Genomic DNA, 16060 nt, shown 5'->3' with positions numbered 1-16060 from the left:
CGCAATTTTCCTAAGGAGCTGTGGGCAAGACGTTGATGCCATAAGTGAAGGGTAGATGGAGAAGAAGCAGCATAGAAATTTGGCTCAGGAGGAATCTGAAGATTCTTGATTTCAAATAACTTTCCGACCTTACATCCAATCCCGATGATTTGTCCCATCCGACGATCCTATACACGACAACTAGAAATGGAAAAAATGACATCAAAACCCTGATCAACAAATTGACCAACAGAAATAAGATTAAAGTTTAATTTGGGAATATAATACGTATCAGGGAGATTAAGAGTCGACTGGGAGATAGAACCCTTATGTGTTGCGTGCAAGAGGGAACCATTAGCAGTATTGACAGAAGGTGCATTTGTAGTGGTAGACAGAGACGAGAAAATCTTACGCAACGGAGACATGTGATTAAAGCAACCTAAGTCAAAATACCAGTTAGAATTATTTGGAGGAGTCGAAAAAGCAGCAGGGGTATTACCAAAAGGGAGAGAATATGCTAAAGAAGAGACGCAATATCAGATAGAGAGACAAGAGACGGGTTGAAAAGAGCAGAGGTGGTAGATTCAGTAGTAGCAGCAACAACATAAGCAGGCACAATCTTAGAGAAGTTGGGATGAGAATGATACTTGAGTTGATCAGGACATGGTATGCGGGTAGGACAGATAGTAATCAAATGTTCCGAGAGCTTGCAATAATGGCAGAACAGCTGTGAACAATAGTAGCTAATGTGACCTTTTTGGTGGCATGTGCGATATTCAACTGAAGGACAGTCGGAGAAGAGGTGTCCGGAACGGTTATAGTTTCGACAGAATTTACCTTTTCTGTCTGTTGCAGCAAAAAATTTGACTTTTTCATAATAGTAGACACAAAGATCAAAGGGAGGAGAGAAAACTGTAATTTCGGAGCAAAAAATAAAAAATCAGAGTGCAAAATTGGAAAGAACTCACCAAAAATCTTAACGAAGGTCCCACTGTCTGCCACGTCAGTAGATGGATACCACGTGGCGACGTCTGAGTGGAGGGGAATGACATGCTGGCAAGTGAGCTGGAAAGCGGGTCAAGTGTCGGACCGGGTCGGGTCCAAGCGCGGGCTGCGGGTCAGCACGGAGCAAATAGGGGCGACACGTGGAGAGCGTCGGGCCGTTGATCGCGGAGCTCAATCTGATGGCGCATGATGAATCTGGAAGGAGAAGAATACTGGTCGTGGCAACGTCTTGCGACGGCACGTCTGGCAGCGGATGACGACGAATTTGGATGCGTTGGAATCACGACGACAAGACGAATACGGTGAGAATGGCTGTGACGAACTAAAGCATCGAAAAAGGATTGAAAAACGAAGCTAAAGAACACTGTTGGAGGAGAAGAAACAAAGTGACTATAAACGAATTTACATGGAAAACAAAAGAACATATGCTCTTGATACCATGTTAGAAATAAGAGAGTAATTTAAAAGAGTGTCTATTCACGTTGTGGAAAAATACAATATACAAAGAGTATATATAAATATTAGAAGAATCAGAATAATAAAAATATTTAATCTTATAATTAATATATAGATATACTATATAAATATAAATTATACTAATTAATAATTAATTTAATATTAATTCTAATTTATTTTCTAACCATTTTACTATAATTTAGTAATTTTAATTGAATCACAGTTTAATTAATTAAACTTCTAAACTGACAAACTAATAACGAGAGCTATGTGAATGTGATTACCAATTCAATTTCTCATAGTAAAGTCGGAAGTGAGAGAAAGAGAAAAACTAACCTAGGCAGGGAGTGAAAATCAAATTTTCTTTTTATTAGTTGGGTCCAAAATGTCCAAATAAATCAAGTTATTGGTGTTCAGTTTTTACAGCTTGAATATTAGTTCACTAGTGAGATATGGTAAGAAAAAAACTGCAAACAAAATTTTCTAAGTTAATGAACTAATTTTTTCGTTCAATAATTAGTCAATAAAATAAAAAATAAAAAATAAAAAAAAGAACGAGAAGAATATTAACTAATTGTTGATCGAAAAAGTTTTTTCGTTCTATTTTTTCTAGTTAATAATTAATCAACATTTTTTCCCTTTCTATAATAACAATTTTAAACCATTAACTTTTATTCATCTACAATTTGTTAATTGGTCATTTTTATTTTTAAAAAAATAGTTCCTTATCGAAACCATTTTAACAAATAATTAAAGAAAAAAAATATTGGATCGTCTATATAATAGAGAACTAGTGGGACATAACCCAGTAAACTTGTCCCAGCAAAGTAACGAAAATTTAGTGGTGATCACAATATAAGATAAATATAAAAATATTAATTATCTAAATATTTTTCTTTTAACTTTTAAAAATAAATATGGTTATGTAGTTTGTTTTGGGAATTTAGTCAGTAGTGACGTCTTCATTAAGTCATGGTGTGCATAATAATCGCCTAAACTGCAATGCACATTGTATATGGGGTGTAATGGAGGGTCCTAAATTACAAAACGCGAATTAATCATGGTTTAACCACCACAATAATGCAGTAGGTTGGTCTTTTGTGTGCTTGCAAGTTGCAAGGATTCAGTGCCACTGGCCAGGAAAAAGGTCAATGATTAAAGGAATGGGAACAGATACAACATAGAAGGCAAATCAAATCAAATCAAAACCAAGGTTGGTCCACGGAGATGTGCTTCGTTGGACCATATTACGGTCCATCATACTATACCAATAATCTTGAACCAAAATATAATTACAACCTTAATAGCCCTGTGTCTATCTGTATGTGTCTACCAACTTTGTTTCTTTTCCATATTTGAAGCTGGCAAAATCACTTTCATTTATAAACATACAGACAAAGAGGCAAACTTAATTATTCCATGCTTGGAATTTCTGACCTATTCTAGTTGCTTAGTTCATTGCAATAGAGAAGGCTTACCGGATCTAAGACTTTAGTTAGTAACGATTTAAAGGCATAATAACAACTAATTACGCTAACAGTATTTATATGTTAATATCCAATTCTGGAAGAGCATTATTATTCGCATTCCCAGGGCACTTTAATGCAGGGCAAATTTGTTGCTGGATGCTTGGATCGACCACTCACATCAAAATATTTTTATATAAAAATAACAGTTAAAATATTTTAAATAATTTAATGTATTTAATTAGATTAGTTAATATAATATATGTCAATATTTTAATTATTATATTCAAATATTTTTATTATATCATCTTCTTAGGCAGTTACGCTCATGGAGTTGGAGGCGTTAGAGATCAAGCATTGGATGTAATGTGTCACATTCTCTTGGTTTAGGATCCACATATATTACTCTATGAATTTTATTTTATATTTTATATATTTAATACCTTGAAAATACTCCGATCTATGAATTATTCTTTTACTTTTTAATAATGATTTGGAGTTTCCATGTTCTCTTAAAGTAACAAGACTATACATTAAACCTTTGTCTACTTTTCTGTAATTCATTACAATAGCTAAATTATTCAAAAAATGAATTGTCTTATAGTTTCTGACTAACATGTGAAATAAAAAATTAGATTCATTTGTTGTATGTAGGGGAACAGATTTGTCACCTCTCGATCAGCAAGCATGCCATTGTAGATGCTGATAAATTAAATAAAAAAAAAACAGTTGAATAAAGATAGAGGCTAATTAGAAGAAAATGACCTAGTAAAGAAAAGCAATGGTTTAAGAAAAGCAAAGTGATAGGACATATTGGTTGCAACAACATAAGCAGCTAATCTAAAACCCGAGAACCAGAACCTTGAATGGTGGGTTCAGTCTGTACAATTAAACATTTAAAGCAGGTGACTTGATGAGTTTGTTAATAATAACCAGTGTTAGTGGTATATGTTTAGGAAGCAGTAGTAGTTGTAATTGAGAATGAATAATGACATGCATGAATAGACGTGACATTGGGCACAGGCAATCCGAAGAAGCAAGAAGCGTCAGCAGCTGGCAAAGGTTAAGTAATTGGTTTGAAGTTTGAAGGGGAATGATGAATGGTGAATTTAGCGTGGGTAAACAAGGGAGGGTAGCGTAGAAAGGCAACAAAGATTAAGAAGTAGGGTTATTACTTATTAATGAGATAGGAGACTCCAACAGGGACATGCTTGCCTTTGCCTCCCATGCTCCCATCATAGGGATTACGAGGTAAGGGGGCCCCACCGCCACTGCTTAATTAAATTATTTTTTTGTAAATCAAAACAGCTAAGTAGCATATCAACCTCGCTAACTCTATATCTAAGCCCTCAGCTTCTGACTTGGAATTGACAACCACCAACAACACATAAATACACTATCTAGTACCTCCTAGCAAGAATCCAATGGATCCGTGCCCATTCTTACGCCTCACCATTGATTCACTCGCTCTCAAGCTTCCTTCTCCCACCAAACCCTCTCCCCTCTCCGGCGTCCACCCTTCCACCACCCCTTGCTTCTGCACCATTCACGCCAAGTCCCTCCCTTCTCAAACCGCCCTCCTCCCTCTCTCTTCCAACTCTCCCCCCGAAACCACCACCTTTGCCCCCTCCTTCCAACTCGACTCCACCGCTCTCCGCCGCCTCTCTGCCAAGCCCCTCCCAATCACCATCTCCGTCTACAATGGCCGGATGTCCCACACCTGCGGGCTCAGCGCCGCCAAGCTCCTCGGCCGCGTGGTTGTCACCGTTGACCTTGCCAATGCACTGTCTCGCCCCATGACCTTCCACACTGGCTGGCTCAAGCTGGCCAAGAATAGGCATCGAGAGGAGAACAAGCCATGGGCCCGGCTTCACGTGGTTGTCCGCTCTGAACCGGACCCCCGGTTCGTGTTCCAGTTCGGGGGCGAACCGGAGTGCAGCCCGGTGGTTTTCCAGATTCAGGGGAACATCAGGCAACCCGTTTTCAGTTGCAAGTTCAGTGCCGATCGCAACCATCGATCCAGGTTTATTCTTCTATCCGATTCTCTTACTTCATTAGGCTCTGGTCACGTTTTCATGTGTGTTGAAAGGAACAATACATTATGCAAGTACTTGGTTTACAAAAATAATTTCTCTTCAATAATAGTGAAAACAACATACATTGTAAGGATTAGACATGTGGGCGGGCTGGCATGTCGATATCGATCTATATTCACATGGTACATGGTACCCTTCCATGTATGTATATTGTTCATATCTCATTTGGTGGATATCTTCTCCGCCACCTCATTCTATTTCTTCATTCCTCATCAAACCAGATATTTTCATTTCCATCTGTCTCATGCAAACCACCACCATTCTTTTAATGCTTCTATTATATATGCTGTCTTTAAGTGTTTTCATTTTCCTTCTTTATATGAGGATTTTTTTTCCAAAACGTACTCATGTTAGTTATTTTTACGTAGCGTTAACTTATGGATTACTACGAAATAAAGCAAACCTTAGAGGAGACGATTTAGTTAAGACTAACTGTCTCCCCTCTCTATGACAACAATATCCCTTCTTTTAATTTAATCAAAGATTTTAATGCCCACCTTTTCTTACTTCAAAATTAATATTTTTTGGACACCAAAATCAATTAATAATATATTTATTTATATATTTATAGATAAATATATTGTTTAATTTATTTTTAATATATATTTATAATATAACAAATATTTTATATTAATAACTAATTTTAGTAGCTAATCTTAATATTTAGTTAACATAATTGAACCGCAAACCATATTATCTTTTTAAAGGTCTTGCAATTCAAGAAAAAACCCCATAAGATTCTCTGATGTTTCCAATTTAACATGCCGTCGTTCACAATTATTTTAACCCTTGAAAAGTCTACTCTTTATATATATAGGATAATAATCAAATTCTTCGTCAAGATTACGCATTCTTTATTTTTATTTTTAGATAATTTTTTTAATTAAATTAGTCTCTAAATAATTTTATTTAAATAATATTAGTCTCTTCATTAGTTTCTTCAATAGAAGTGATCACAGGTTGGGTTGGTTTGGCATGGTTGGAAGAAAGTGAAGCTGCGACGTGAGGGACCTCATTGAGGTCGATTGAGGCCAGAGGAGTGAGAGTCTTGAGGCCGCGGAGCGGTGGTGTGGTCGCCAACGCACTAAGAACGCTCTACGACTACTCTAGCGGGTGGTTATGGGTTAGAGAGACAGAGAGTGAAAGTGAAGAAAAATAAATGAGTACTCTTGGTGAAGAGATGAAGAGTTAGTCTCCTTTTTTTAAAATAACAATATTTAGAACCCATATTTTTTTAACGGCAAATCATTAACAGTAATGTGAAAAAGCTAACAGAAAAACGAACGAAATTTAAATAAAATTATTGAGAGGCTAATTTGATTAAAAAATTATTTAGGAACAAAAATAAAAACTAATTTTTGAGAGAGGAACTTGACTATTGATCCCTTTTTATATAGTGTCTATGGAATTGGAAACTACATAATTAATTATGTCGAACGTCAATCAATTAATAAATAGGCCTTTGTTAGGTGTATGCCCATGTTTGGTCAAATTCAACAGGCAAGTTGACATTTTCAAATTATTAAATAAAACCACCTAGGATTCCCCCATGTGACTGACAGCATATCCGTCAAGTCTTATTACTCTTATAATTTGATTTTCCCCAACAAACTTCAACAATTTCATTCATAATGTTGCTGCAAGTATTTAATTAATCACTTTGCTTACTTGGCTATTACTTTAACCATGTCTCTTATTTATGATATTTTCTTTTTCTTATTGGACAATTCAGGTCTCTTCCCTCGGATTTTAACAGCAATAATCCCCGTAGATGGAGAAGATCCTTAACCGGTGATAGAGAACGTCAAAATAGGGACAGAAAAGGTTGGATGGTCACTATTCACGATCTCTCTGGCTCACCAGTGGCTGCAGCTTCTATGATCACTCCATTTGTCCCTTCCCCTGGCTCAGACCGCGTATCGCGATCGAACCCTGGCGCCTGGCTCATCCTCCGGCCTAATGGGGCATCAGTGAGTGGCTGGAAGCCATGGGGCCGTCTAGAGGCATGGCGAGAAAGAGGCCCTGTGGATGGCTTGGGCTACAAGGTTGAGCTGTTCTCAGAGAGTGGACCTGCCAATGGAATCCCCATTGCGGAGGGCACAATGAGTGTCAAAAAGGGTGGCCAATTCTGCATTGATTACAAAGTGATGAAGGATTCTGGCTTGGGTTCGAGGTTACCAGGGGACGGCTTCGTGATGAGTTCAAGCGTGGACGGCGAAGGCAAAGTTAGCAAGCCTGTTGTGCAAGTTGGGGCACACCATGTGAAATGCATGCCTGATGCCGCTTTGTTCATTGCTCTCTCTGCTGCCATTGATCTTAGCATGGATGCCTGCACCCTCTTCTCACATAAACTCAGAAAAGAGCTCTCTCATCATGCCCAAGATTCCTTCTTCTCATAGCTTTCATCGGTGTTCTTGCTGCTCCATTTTTCTTTTTAGCTAGTCATTCTTTCAGCCAATTGTTTTGCGACATTCTTTTTGCCTTCATGTTGGAGTTCTTGAAGCTTCAGCTGATTTGGTTTGTTTAGGTTCTTATTCGCCTACGGCACTACTTCTGCATTTTGAACTTTGATTGATTTCTTCTAGTTCTAGTATGAGTGTTGTAGTAGTAAAGACTAAAGAGATGTCACACAAAGTTGTTGGGTTGGGTATTGTTAACAGCTTACATTAGGGTAGTTATTGTTTTCGACAGCTGAAACTGCATTGCATGTATAAAACTGTACAGAATATATCAGATTCAAATGTCTGTTTATACTTTATACTTATTTTCTGCTTACAGTATATCATGCCTATCTCTGTTAGAAGATATTTGTAAGCAGTGAAACTACTCCCTATTGTCTCTTCATTCCACCAACGGAGGTATTAAGTTTACAGAAAAAACAAGACAATATACAGTTGTCTTTTTCAACAGCACGTCGGAAAATAACTAAAACTTTATTTAAAAATCACGGGTCGTTATCAAAGAAACTGCTATTAGCAGTAATTGACTCCCAAAATTTTAGTAGTTGGACAAAAATAGTATACCAAAATAATAAAAAATTAATATTAATAAATTAAAATATTTAAACTTTAAAATATATTAATTTTAAAATATATATATATATATATTTGTAATATTATATGATATGTTTATTATTAATATTAGCGATAGATATGTATGTTGTCAACTTATATTTTATTGATGATTATAGTTTAATAGTTAAAAAATTTATAAAAAATATAACTTGGAAAGAATTAACTTTGAGTTTCCATTAAAATTGTAGGAAACAAAAAAAAATTACAAAACAAAAATTAAAATCAAATAACCACAATTCTCTTTTTATATATATATATATATATATATATATGTGTGTGTGTGTGTAATATTTTTTTTATTAAGCAATTGTTTAAATATTGTTTGTCATTTAATTACAAAATTGACAATATATAAAATTTATGATAAGATTTTTTATAAACCAATTATTTTCTGACACTAATTATTTTTTTATTTAAGCATATTTGATTTTTTTTAAATCTAAATAGACTTTTTTTTTGGTAGTTTTAGAACTCAATTAGATCCTAGAAAAGAAAGTGAGAATAAACTACAGACAAAAAAAAAGACATAAAATTTTAGTCTTTTACGATGTTATTTGGTGTCTGATTAGAGAATGAGAGAGCGAGAGGGAAGAGGGCCAGAATGGGTGGGAAACACTGGGAAACGTAGAATTAGGCAATTTAGTAGAGATCTGAGGGTTTGGAATCGAGAAGAGTACCATCGTTTGGAAAACGAATCATTCTCTATTTTTGTAGATCATCTTTCTGTAGATATATCAAAAAGGGAATTGTACCACTTGTTCAACTGGACTGGACGTATAAATGATATCCATCTCTCACGAAAACAAAAAAATGGTAATACTTACGTGTTTGCATTCATCCGGTATACAACAAAGGGTGGAGCGTTGAAGGCTATTGCAGAGATGAATAGAACAAGGTTATGAGGGAAGGTTATTTCAGTCGGAGAAGTTAGGTATCAACGCACGAATGAAGGGGAGAATAGGAAGAGAATTCATGAGACGGGTGACGTCCAAAATATTGTCAAGATTCAAACTCAACATGAGGAAAGTACAAGAGTCCCGAGGAAGAATGTGGAAGAGACGAGGAAGGAAGGAAAAAAAGAGGATCCACATGGCAGTGGGCAGACGAAGAAGATGGAAATACCGGTGGCAAAAAGAGAATCTGGATAGTCTAATAGGCGGGATGACAAAGGCTATTGACTTTTCTTTGAAATCTATGGTTGGAAAGAATTTGTCTCAAGTTGTGCAAGTACGAAAACTAGGAGTGTACAAGGCACTCATGACTTTTGATAGTGTCTTGAGTGCATAAGAAGCTTACACGTTCAAAATGAACAACCTACTATAAATTTTTCACAGCATATGGAGATGGGATGAGGAGGAGCACAGTGAAACTCGAAGGGTATGGTTAGAGTGCTTTGGTGTTCCTCTGCATACATGGTCAGCAAAAACATTTAGAAAAATGGGAAGCTAATGAGGAGAAGTAATTGGATGTGACAAAGCCACGAAATCATGCCTCTCATTCAGTGTAGGACGGGTGCAAATAGATACTTGTATCATGGACATCATCAACGAGTGGATTCACGTCACAATTGGTACTAGCGGATTTTGATATCCTGGTTAAAGAGGTTGGTCATGAGAATTATGGAGTGGAGTGCAAGATTGAAGAGGTAGGTAATCCTTATCTCCCAAAAGCATGTGAGATGGTTGCTAGCAGTTCGAGCGCCATGGTACAAGTGGAAAGTAGAGATCCGGTGGCTGAGTTGGTGATGGCGGTGCCAAGGGAGGAAGAAATGGATAAGGGTAGAGCAGTAATTTCAGAGGATATTTTGAATGAATGGAGTAATTGCAATTTAATTCAAATTCGTACAGCAAAGGAAACGGATGATCCTGTTTTAGAGGGCAGTGAAAATTTTATGGGATATAATGATTTGATGATTAATGATGCTGATCAGAAAAAACAATTAGCTGTGATTATAATAATGATGGACTGAAGAATAAGGATTGTTGGAGAGAAAAGAAACCCAAAGTAGGCTTCTTAGTAGGCCCAAAAACGTCTATTATAACAGGTGTGCCAAAGGAGAGAGTTTAGACTTTTTTTTCCTTAGTTGAAAGCGTAGATCATGCTAACATTCATGCTGATGCGACTATAGGAGGTGGCTGGTGAATCCGGGTTGGGTGAGGGTTGACTGGGTCAAAGCCGCTCCGAGTCCTGGGTTATGCATCGCTGTTCATTATCAAGTTGAAGGGGAGATCTTAGGGTGTTACATAGCAACAGATCAACGAAGCTTGGGAAAGCTCGTAGCCAGCGAGGAGCGACGGGCTAATGGAGGAGACAGTGCCGTCGGGCCTGTAGCGGTGTATTCTGCCTGCGATCTTCAACTGGAGATACGTCCCTCATTGGAGATTATGTCTTCGTCAGGGTATCGCTCAACGCCGGCGATGGCGGGGTTACGTTCTTCCATGGACGGCGATGTTAACATGGAAGTGGCGATGTATTGTCTAGTGCCTCGGAAAAATGCTGTTGGTCTGAAAGTTAGTCCTATTATAGGTAGAGATGACGCACCTGTAGATGGTTTAACTTTGAACAGTGTGAGGGTTAATGAAGGCACTATCGGGGCTGAGAGTGTCGGGGACATTAGCGTTGGAAATCCGAAAAACAGTGATGGTAAGGATTTGGAACGAGAAGAGCAGATGCTAGAAAATAGGAAGACGTGGGAGCTGGCTGTTGAATCAGGAGCAGTGCAGTACAACGATGAAGATGATATCATGGCAATTCTTCAAGAACAAAATGAGGCATTAGCTCAGAAGAGGAGATTAGCAAAGCAGAAAGAAAAGGCACAAAGATGCAGACCAAAAAATCTCAAAAAGGTGTGTAAAACAGTTTTAAAATGATTTTAGTTCTTGAATTGTTAAAGGGTTACGGGGTGTTGAAAAATTGAGTATGGTGAAAGAACTAAAAAAAAAAGCAAAAAGTGAATATGTTAGGGTTGGTTGAAACTAAGATGCAAGTTGTGATTAAGTTTGATGTAGTGCGTATTTGGGGGAGCGATGCTATAGGGTGGGAGTTTGTAGAGGGAGTTTGTAGAGTCGGCAGGCACATTCAGAGATTTATTATTAATGTGGGATGACGTGCAATTTAAAATAAATGATTGTTACAAAGGGGGAAAGATGGTTATGTGTTAAAGGAGTACTGTTAAAAAATGAGTTCAATTGTACGTTCTATTTAGTATATGGTGCTCATACTAAATTGGAAAAACTGGTTGTGTGGAAGGAACTGAGTTTTGTAGCTGGATTAGGTTGAGGTATGATATGTTATATGGGAGACTTTAATGAGATTATACAGATTGAAGAGAGGAAAGGTCAGGAGATGTTACAGCATCGGCAGAAGAGTTCAAGGATTGGGTTTAAGATATGCAGTTAGTGGACCTACCATTGAATGATCGAAAATTTACTTGGTTCAAAGGCCGCTCCTGCAATCGAATTGATAGAGTTCTATTGAGTGTAGAATGGCTTGAGGAATTTCCGAAAATTCGATTAAAAGGTGGACCGAGAGTTATTTGGAATGTATGGCTAGAGAGGAACGGGCAGATCTTTAATAACAAGAAAACGGAGTGGAAGAGGTGTTTCTCAGATCTTTGACCAGCTACAGAGAATGGTGTAGTTTGGACCCTTTTGATTGTTGATGGCATTGTCGGAGATAACACTAGGGATTGTTTTCAAGTTTTGATTAGTTGTTTTTTTATGTTTGAGACTTTGTTTGTGACTTTATCGCTCCACTTTATTGTGTTGAGCTCACTTGTTCAAAAAAAAAATTACAAACAAAAAAATAAAGCTTAAATTAAGCAAAACAAGAACCAAATATATAATATTATAAGACATAAGCTAAGGACCTAGATTACTGCACGAATGCCAAAAATCTCAGAACTAAGACAGTTAAGATCGCCAACAGAACATATAATCATCACGAATAATAAGTTCCTAAAAAGCAAATCTTCAACTACTATTAATCCCAATGAAGCAATTTCATCCATAATATTGTGCCTATAATTACACCATTGGTTGGCCAGGAATTGAATATTGCTCACACATGCCTCAAAGAATTTTTTTTTGAAAAAAATTCTGCAGTTACGCTCCTTCCATATTACCCATACCGTGGCAAAAAAGCAAATAATCATTTCCTGCTTTTGCATATTACCAAGACTCAAATCCACCCAGTAGTCAAAGCATTCTTTTGATAATTTTGGCCACACCTTTGAAGAATCACACCCCACATATTGCATGACCAATTAAATGCAAAGAAAATGTGGTGGATAATCTCCGATCTTGAACCACAAAGCCCATACTTCACATCCTCACTCCAAAGCATCTTTAGTTTGCACAGTCTGTCCTTTATATTTAGTCTTCTTAGAATGATAAACCAAGTGAGGATCTCTACTCTAGGAAGAACAAAGCCAACCCATAGCTTCTTAGCAAAATTATACATGTTGGAATCTATCTCCCTACTCCTGTCCTTATAAATAACATTAAGAAAAGATTTAACAGAATGATCCCCATTTTTGTCGAATTTCCACACCAAACTATCCACTTCATCTACCTTCATGGTAACCTTTGATAGGATCTGTATCATATCGTTCGATTTTTGCTCATCGCAAGTCGCAATCACGTAATGACCTTCTCCAAGTTAAACTCCAAACCCAATTGTAGCCACCTAAAAACCGCAATCACAAATGCAAGACTCTCTATTACTTGAGATACTATATAGTTTCGGAAAAACCTCCCACAATCTTCCTCCTTGTAACCATAGATCATGCCAAACCTGGATTTTTGTGCCACTCCCAATCACCAATTACATCCCCTCTTCAAAAATGTTTGTCAATCTATAATTATATTGTTGTAAACTACCAATTGTCCCTCAAACACCTCTATAGTGTCTCTTATTCTAATCTAAAAGCCTATGATCAAGGCTAAGGTTGTCACAAGAACATACAACTCTTTTTCATAAAGGACAACCTTCCTTGTCAAACCTCTACCACCATTTAAATAATAGTGCCATATTCTTAAGCACCACATCCCCTACCCCCCCAACCTCGGTATTTCGAACATTGAACTACCTCCCAACTAACCGTGGCTTAACCATTTTCACTCTCACCATTCTCCCAAAAGAAACAAGTTTGAAGAGAAACAATCTTCTTTATAACTGAGCTTGGCATCTTAAAAATACTTAGGTTGTACCTTAGTAGATTATTCAAAACCGACTTAATCAAAACAAATTTTTCAACTTTAGATAAATATTTACCCTTTCACCCTTTCAACTTCTCTTCGACTTTCCTAATAACTGGATCCCACACATAAATCCGCTTAGGATTAGCTCCCAAGAAAACACCTAAGTACTTAATCAGTCAATTTCCTTCCTTGCACCCCAACACCTCATAGGCTTTTTGTGTTTTTCTATTTACCCCATTTAAACTAATCAAGATGGATTTATCGTAATTATTTCTCAGGCTGGACAGCAGCTCAAAACAATGTAGAACCTTCCTATAATTCAAAATTGTCTTTATATCGCAAGGGCAAAAAGACGTTTTTTACATAATTTCTCAAATATTTTATTTAAAACTTCATCAACAAGAACAAAGAGAAAAAGGGATAGTGGGTCACCTTGACGGAGCTCCCTTTGTAGATCAAATGGCTTTGTCGCTATTCCATTGATGAGAATAGCCATTCATGCTATTGTTAAATACTCCCAGATCCACCATCGCCAAATGTACCTGAAGCCCATACCCTCCGAAACCAAGTCAACGAAGTCTCATCGAACCCTGTTGTATGCCTTTTAAAAATCTAATTTGATCAATCATGCCGCCTTTTCTTGACCTCTTTAGCCAATGTATTGTTTCGTAAGCTATCAAGGCACCATCATAAATCTTTCTTCCACTTACGAACACTGACTGGACCTCCTTAATCAACCTCGGCATCAGAGATTAAAGACGGCTAACCAATATTTTTGAAATCACCTTGTATAAGCATCCCGCCATGCTTATAGGTCGATAATCCTTCAACTCATTTGTTTCCCCTCCTTTTGTGCCAAGGTCACTCATGTCAAGTTCGCTTCTTTCGAGAGACTACAATCAATGAAGAACTTTCTTACTGATCTACAAAAGTCATCCCTAATTATCTCCTGCAATCTTAATGAACTTAAAATTAAACGCATCTGACCCCGCAGCATGACTCGGTTTCCAACCCCACACAGCTGACTTGATCTCTTCCTTTGACCGGATCAATTCCATACCTCTTGCTTCCGCTGCACAAATGGACTTCACCAACGACTTATCAAAAAGAATATTAAGGTTTTTCTCCTCCTTATACAATTCCTTATAGAACATTCGCATCTTATATTTTACTCTACTAACACCTTTGGAGCAATTCCTGTTAATGTGGATATCTTCTATAACTTTGCTCCACCTCTTGGTTTTAGCAACCGAATGGAAGAACTTAGTGTTTTCATCTATTTGCGAGGAAAATAGTGACTGAGATAACTACTTCCAGTTATCCTCCATCCTCTCATACCATACTTCGATCATGCTTTTGATTGCCTTTTTCCTTTGCAAAAGAAATTTATCATCCCCACCCTTCTCTATATTTTCATCTACCTTTTTCATTTCCTCTTTTAATTTTACTAAGTTACTCGCAATATTTCCAAAGCATTCCTTATTCCATTGTCTTAATGATTTTCTCAAAGCCTTCATTTTTTGCAATATATCAGATCCATCTATTCTGCACCACTTACCTTTAACTACTAAAATGAAGCCACCATGAAACAACCATGCATCTAAAGAACAAAAAAGTTTTGGAACTCAATCCACTTTCCCTAAGTTAATTAGAAAGCCACAATGGTCTGACAAAATTCGAGACAACTCCTTCAGCATTAGAGAATTATAAATCTCTTGCCATTCATTATCAACAAACACCCTATCAATTCTGTTGTACTTTTTATCTCCATATCATGTATATTTTCTTTCAGTTAACTCTAAGTCCACTTAAATTTATATATATAATACCATAATTTTTATTATTTTATTGATATTTAAGAACATAAATGTTTTCACCTATAAATATTTTTTCCTAAATGTAAGGGCAAATCTATTATTACAATAGAGGCACTATATACTTATTATATATTTTCTAAAATTTATTGGGGCAATTGGCCCTACATAAATACACATAGATTCTTCTCTGACTACCAGATCGCAAATTGCAAATTATTTAGAGAAGAGAAATGTCAAAGAACCAACACTTTTTATTAATATTAACTAATACTTTAATCAACATTTTATTTTATTTTATATTATTAAAATTTAAAATTTAAAAATTTAGAATTTAATTTTTAATATTTAAAATTGACTAAATATTAATAAAAAAAAATAAAATTTGTTGGTTATCTAATATTACTCTTCATAAAATACGAATTGTTGATCAGACATTTAGCATTAAGTTAAAGTTTAAAACATATAATAAAGAATGCAACTTTTTTGTCTAGAATGTTGAGCTTATTATATCTGAGAGAAAACACTAGTTGAAACTCGGGGGCTCATAGAAAATTACCGTGCTATACACTTAAAATAACGTCGAAATTCTGCATATGGCAGAACTATGTCTGTGAGGAAGGGACTTTTGAATTATATTGTGAATGATCATGGTTTGATCATTGATGTGAGGCCTTTAACTTTACTTAAAAGGACTGATATATCTGTTAGTGTAAAGTGTAACCTATTCTGACTTTTCTCAGCATCAATTATTGTCTAACAACACCGCATTTATATTACTGAATTGCCATTAAGGTAGTCCAATCCGTAGAAATTTAACCATCTGGAAGTGAAGGAATTGAAGCTGAAAAGAATACTATCAAGCACCCGTGACACTTGTAGGCATTGAGCAACCACATAAAGGAAACTTAATCATCATGTTTGCTAACACAATCATAGACTACGAACCACATTAAATTCATATCTCTG

General features: G+C 36.4%; 1 protein-coding gene across 1 annotated transcript; it reads left to right on the top strand.

Annotated features, from left to right (window-relative positions):
• Positions 1 to 4253: 4253 nt before the first annotated feature.
• LOC112790164 (uncharacterized) lies at positions 4254 to 7766 on the top strand. Its single transcript, XM_025832433.3, has 2 exons — positions 4254 to 4929; positions 6735 to 7766. Exons 1-2 carry the CDS (start codon positions 4331 to 4333, stop codon positions 7399 to 7401), a joined length of 1266 nt encoding a protein of 421 aa, XP_025688218.1. The 5' UTR covers positions 4254 to 4330; the 3' UTR covers positions 7402 to 7766.
• Positions 7767 to 16060: the final 8294 nt, after the last annotated feature.

This window comes from Arachis hypogaea, chromosome 3 (genome assembly GCF_003086295.3).
Source record: "Arachis hypogaea cultivar Tifrunner chromosome 3, arahy.Tifrunner.gnm2.J5K5, whole genome shotgun sequence".
NCBI lineage: Eukaryota > Viridiplantae > Streptophyta > Magnoliopsida > Fabales > Fabaceae > Arachis > Arachis hypogaea.
This window is presented reverse-complemented; position numbering and strand designations above follow the sequence as displayed.

Coding starts and splice junctions, on each gene's coding strand:
- LOC112790164 (XM_025832433.3), top strand. CDS start 4,331: ATGGATCCGTGCCCATTCTTACGCCTCACCATTGATTCACTCGCTCTC. Junction 4,930..6,734: donor GATCGCAACCATCGATCCAG/GTTTATTCTTCT, acceptor TGGACAATTCAG/GTCTCTTCCCTCGGATTTTA.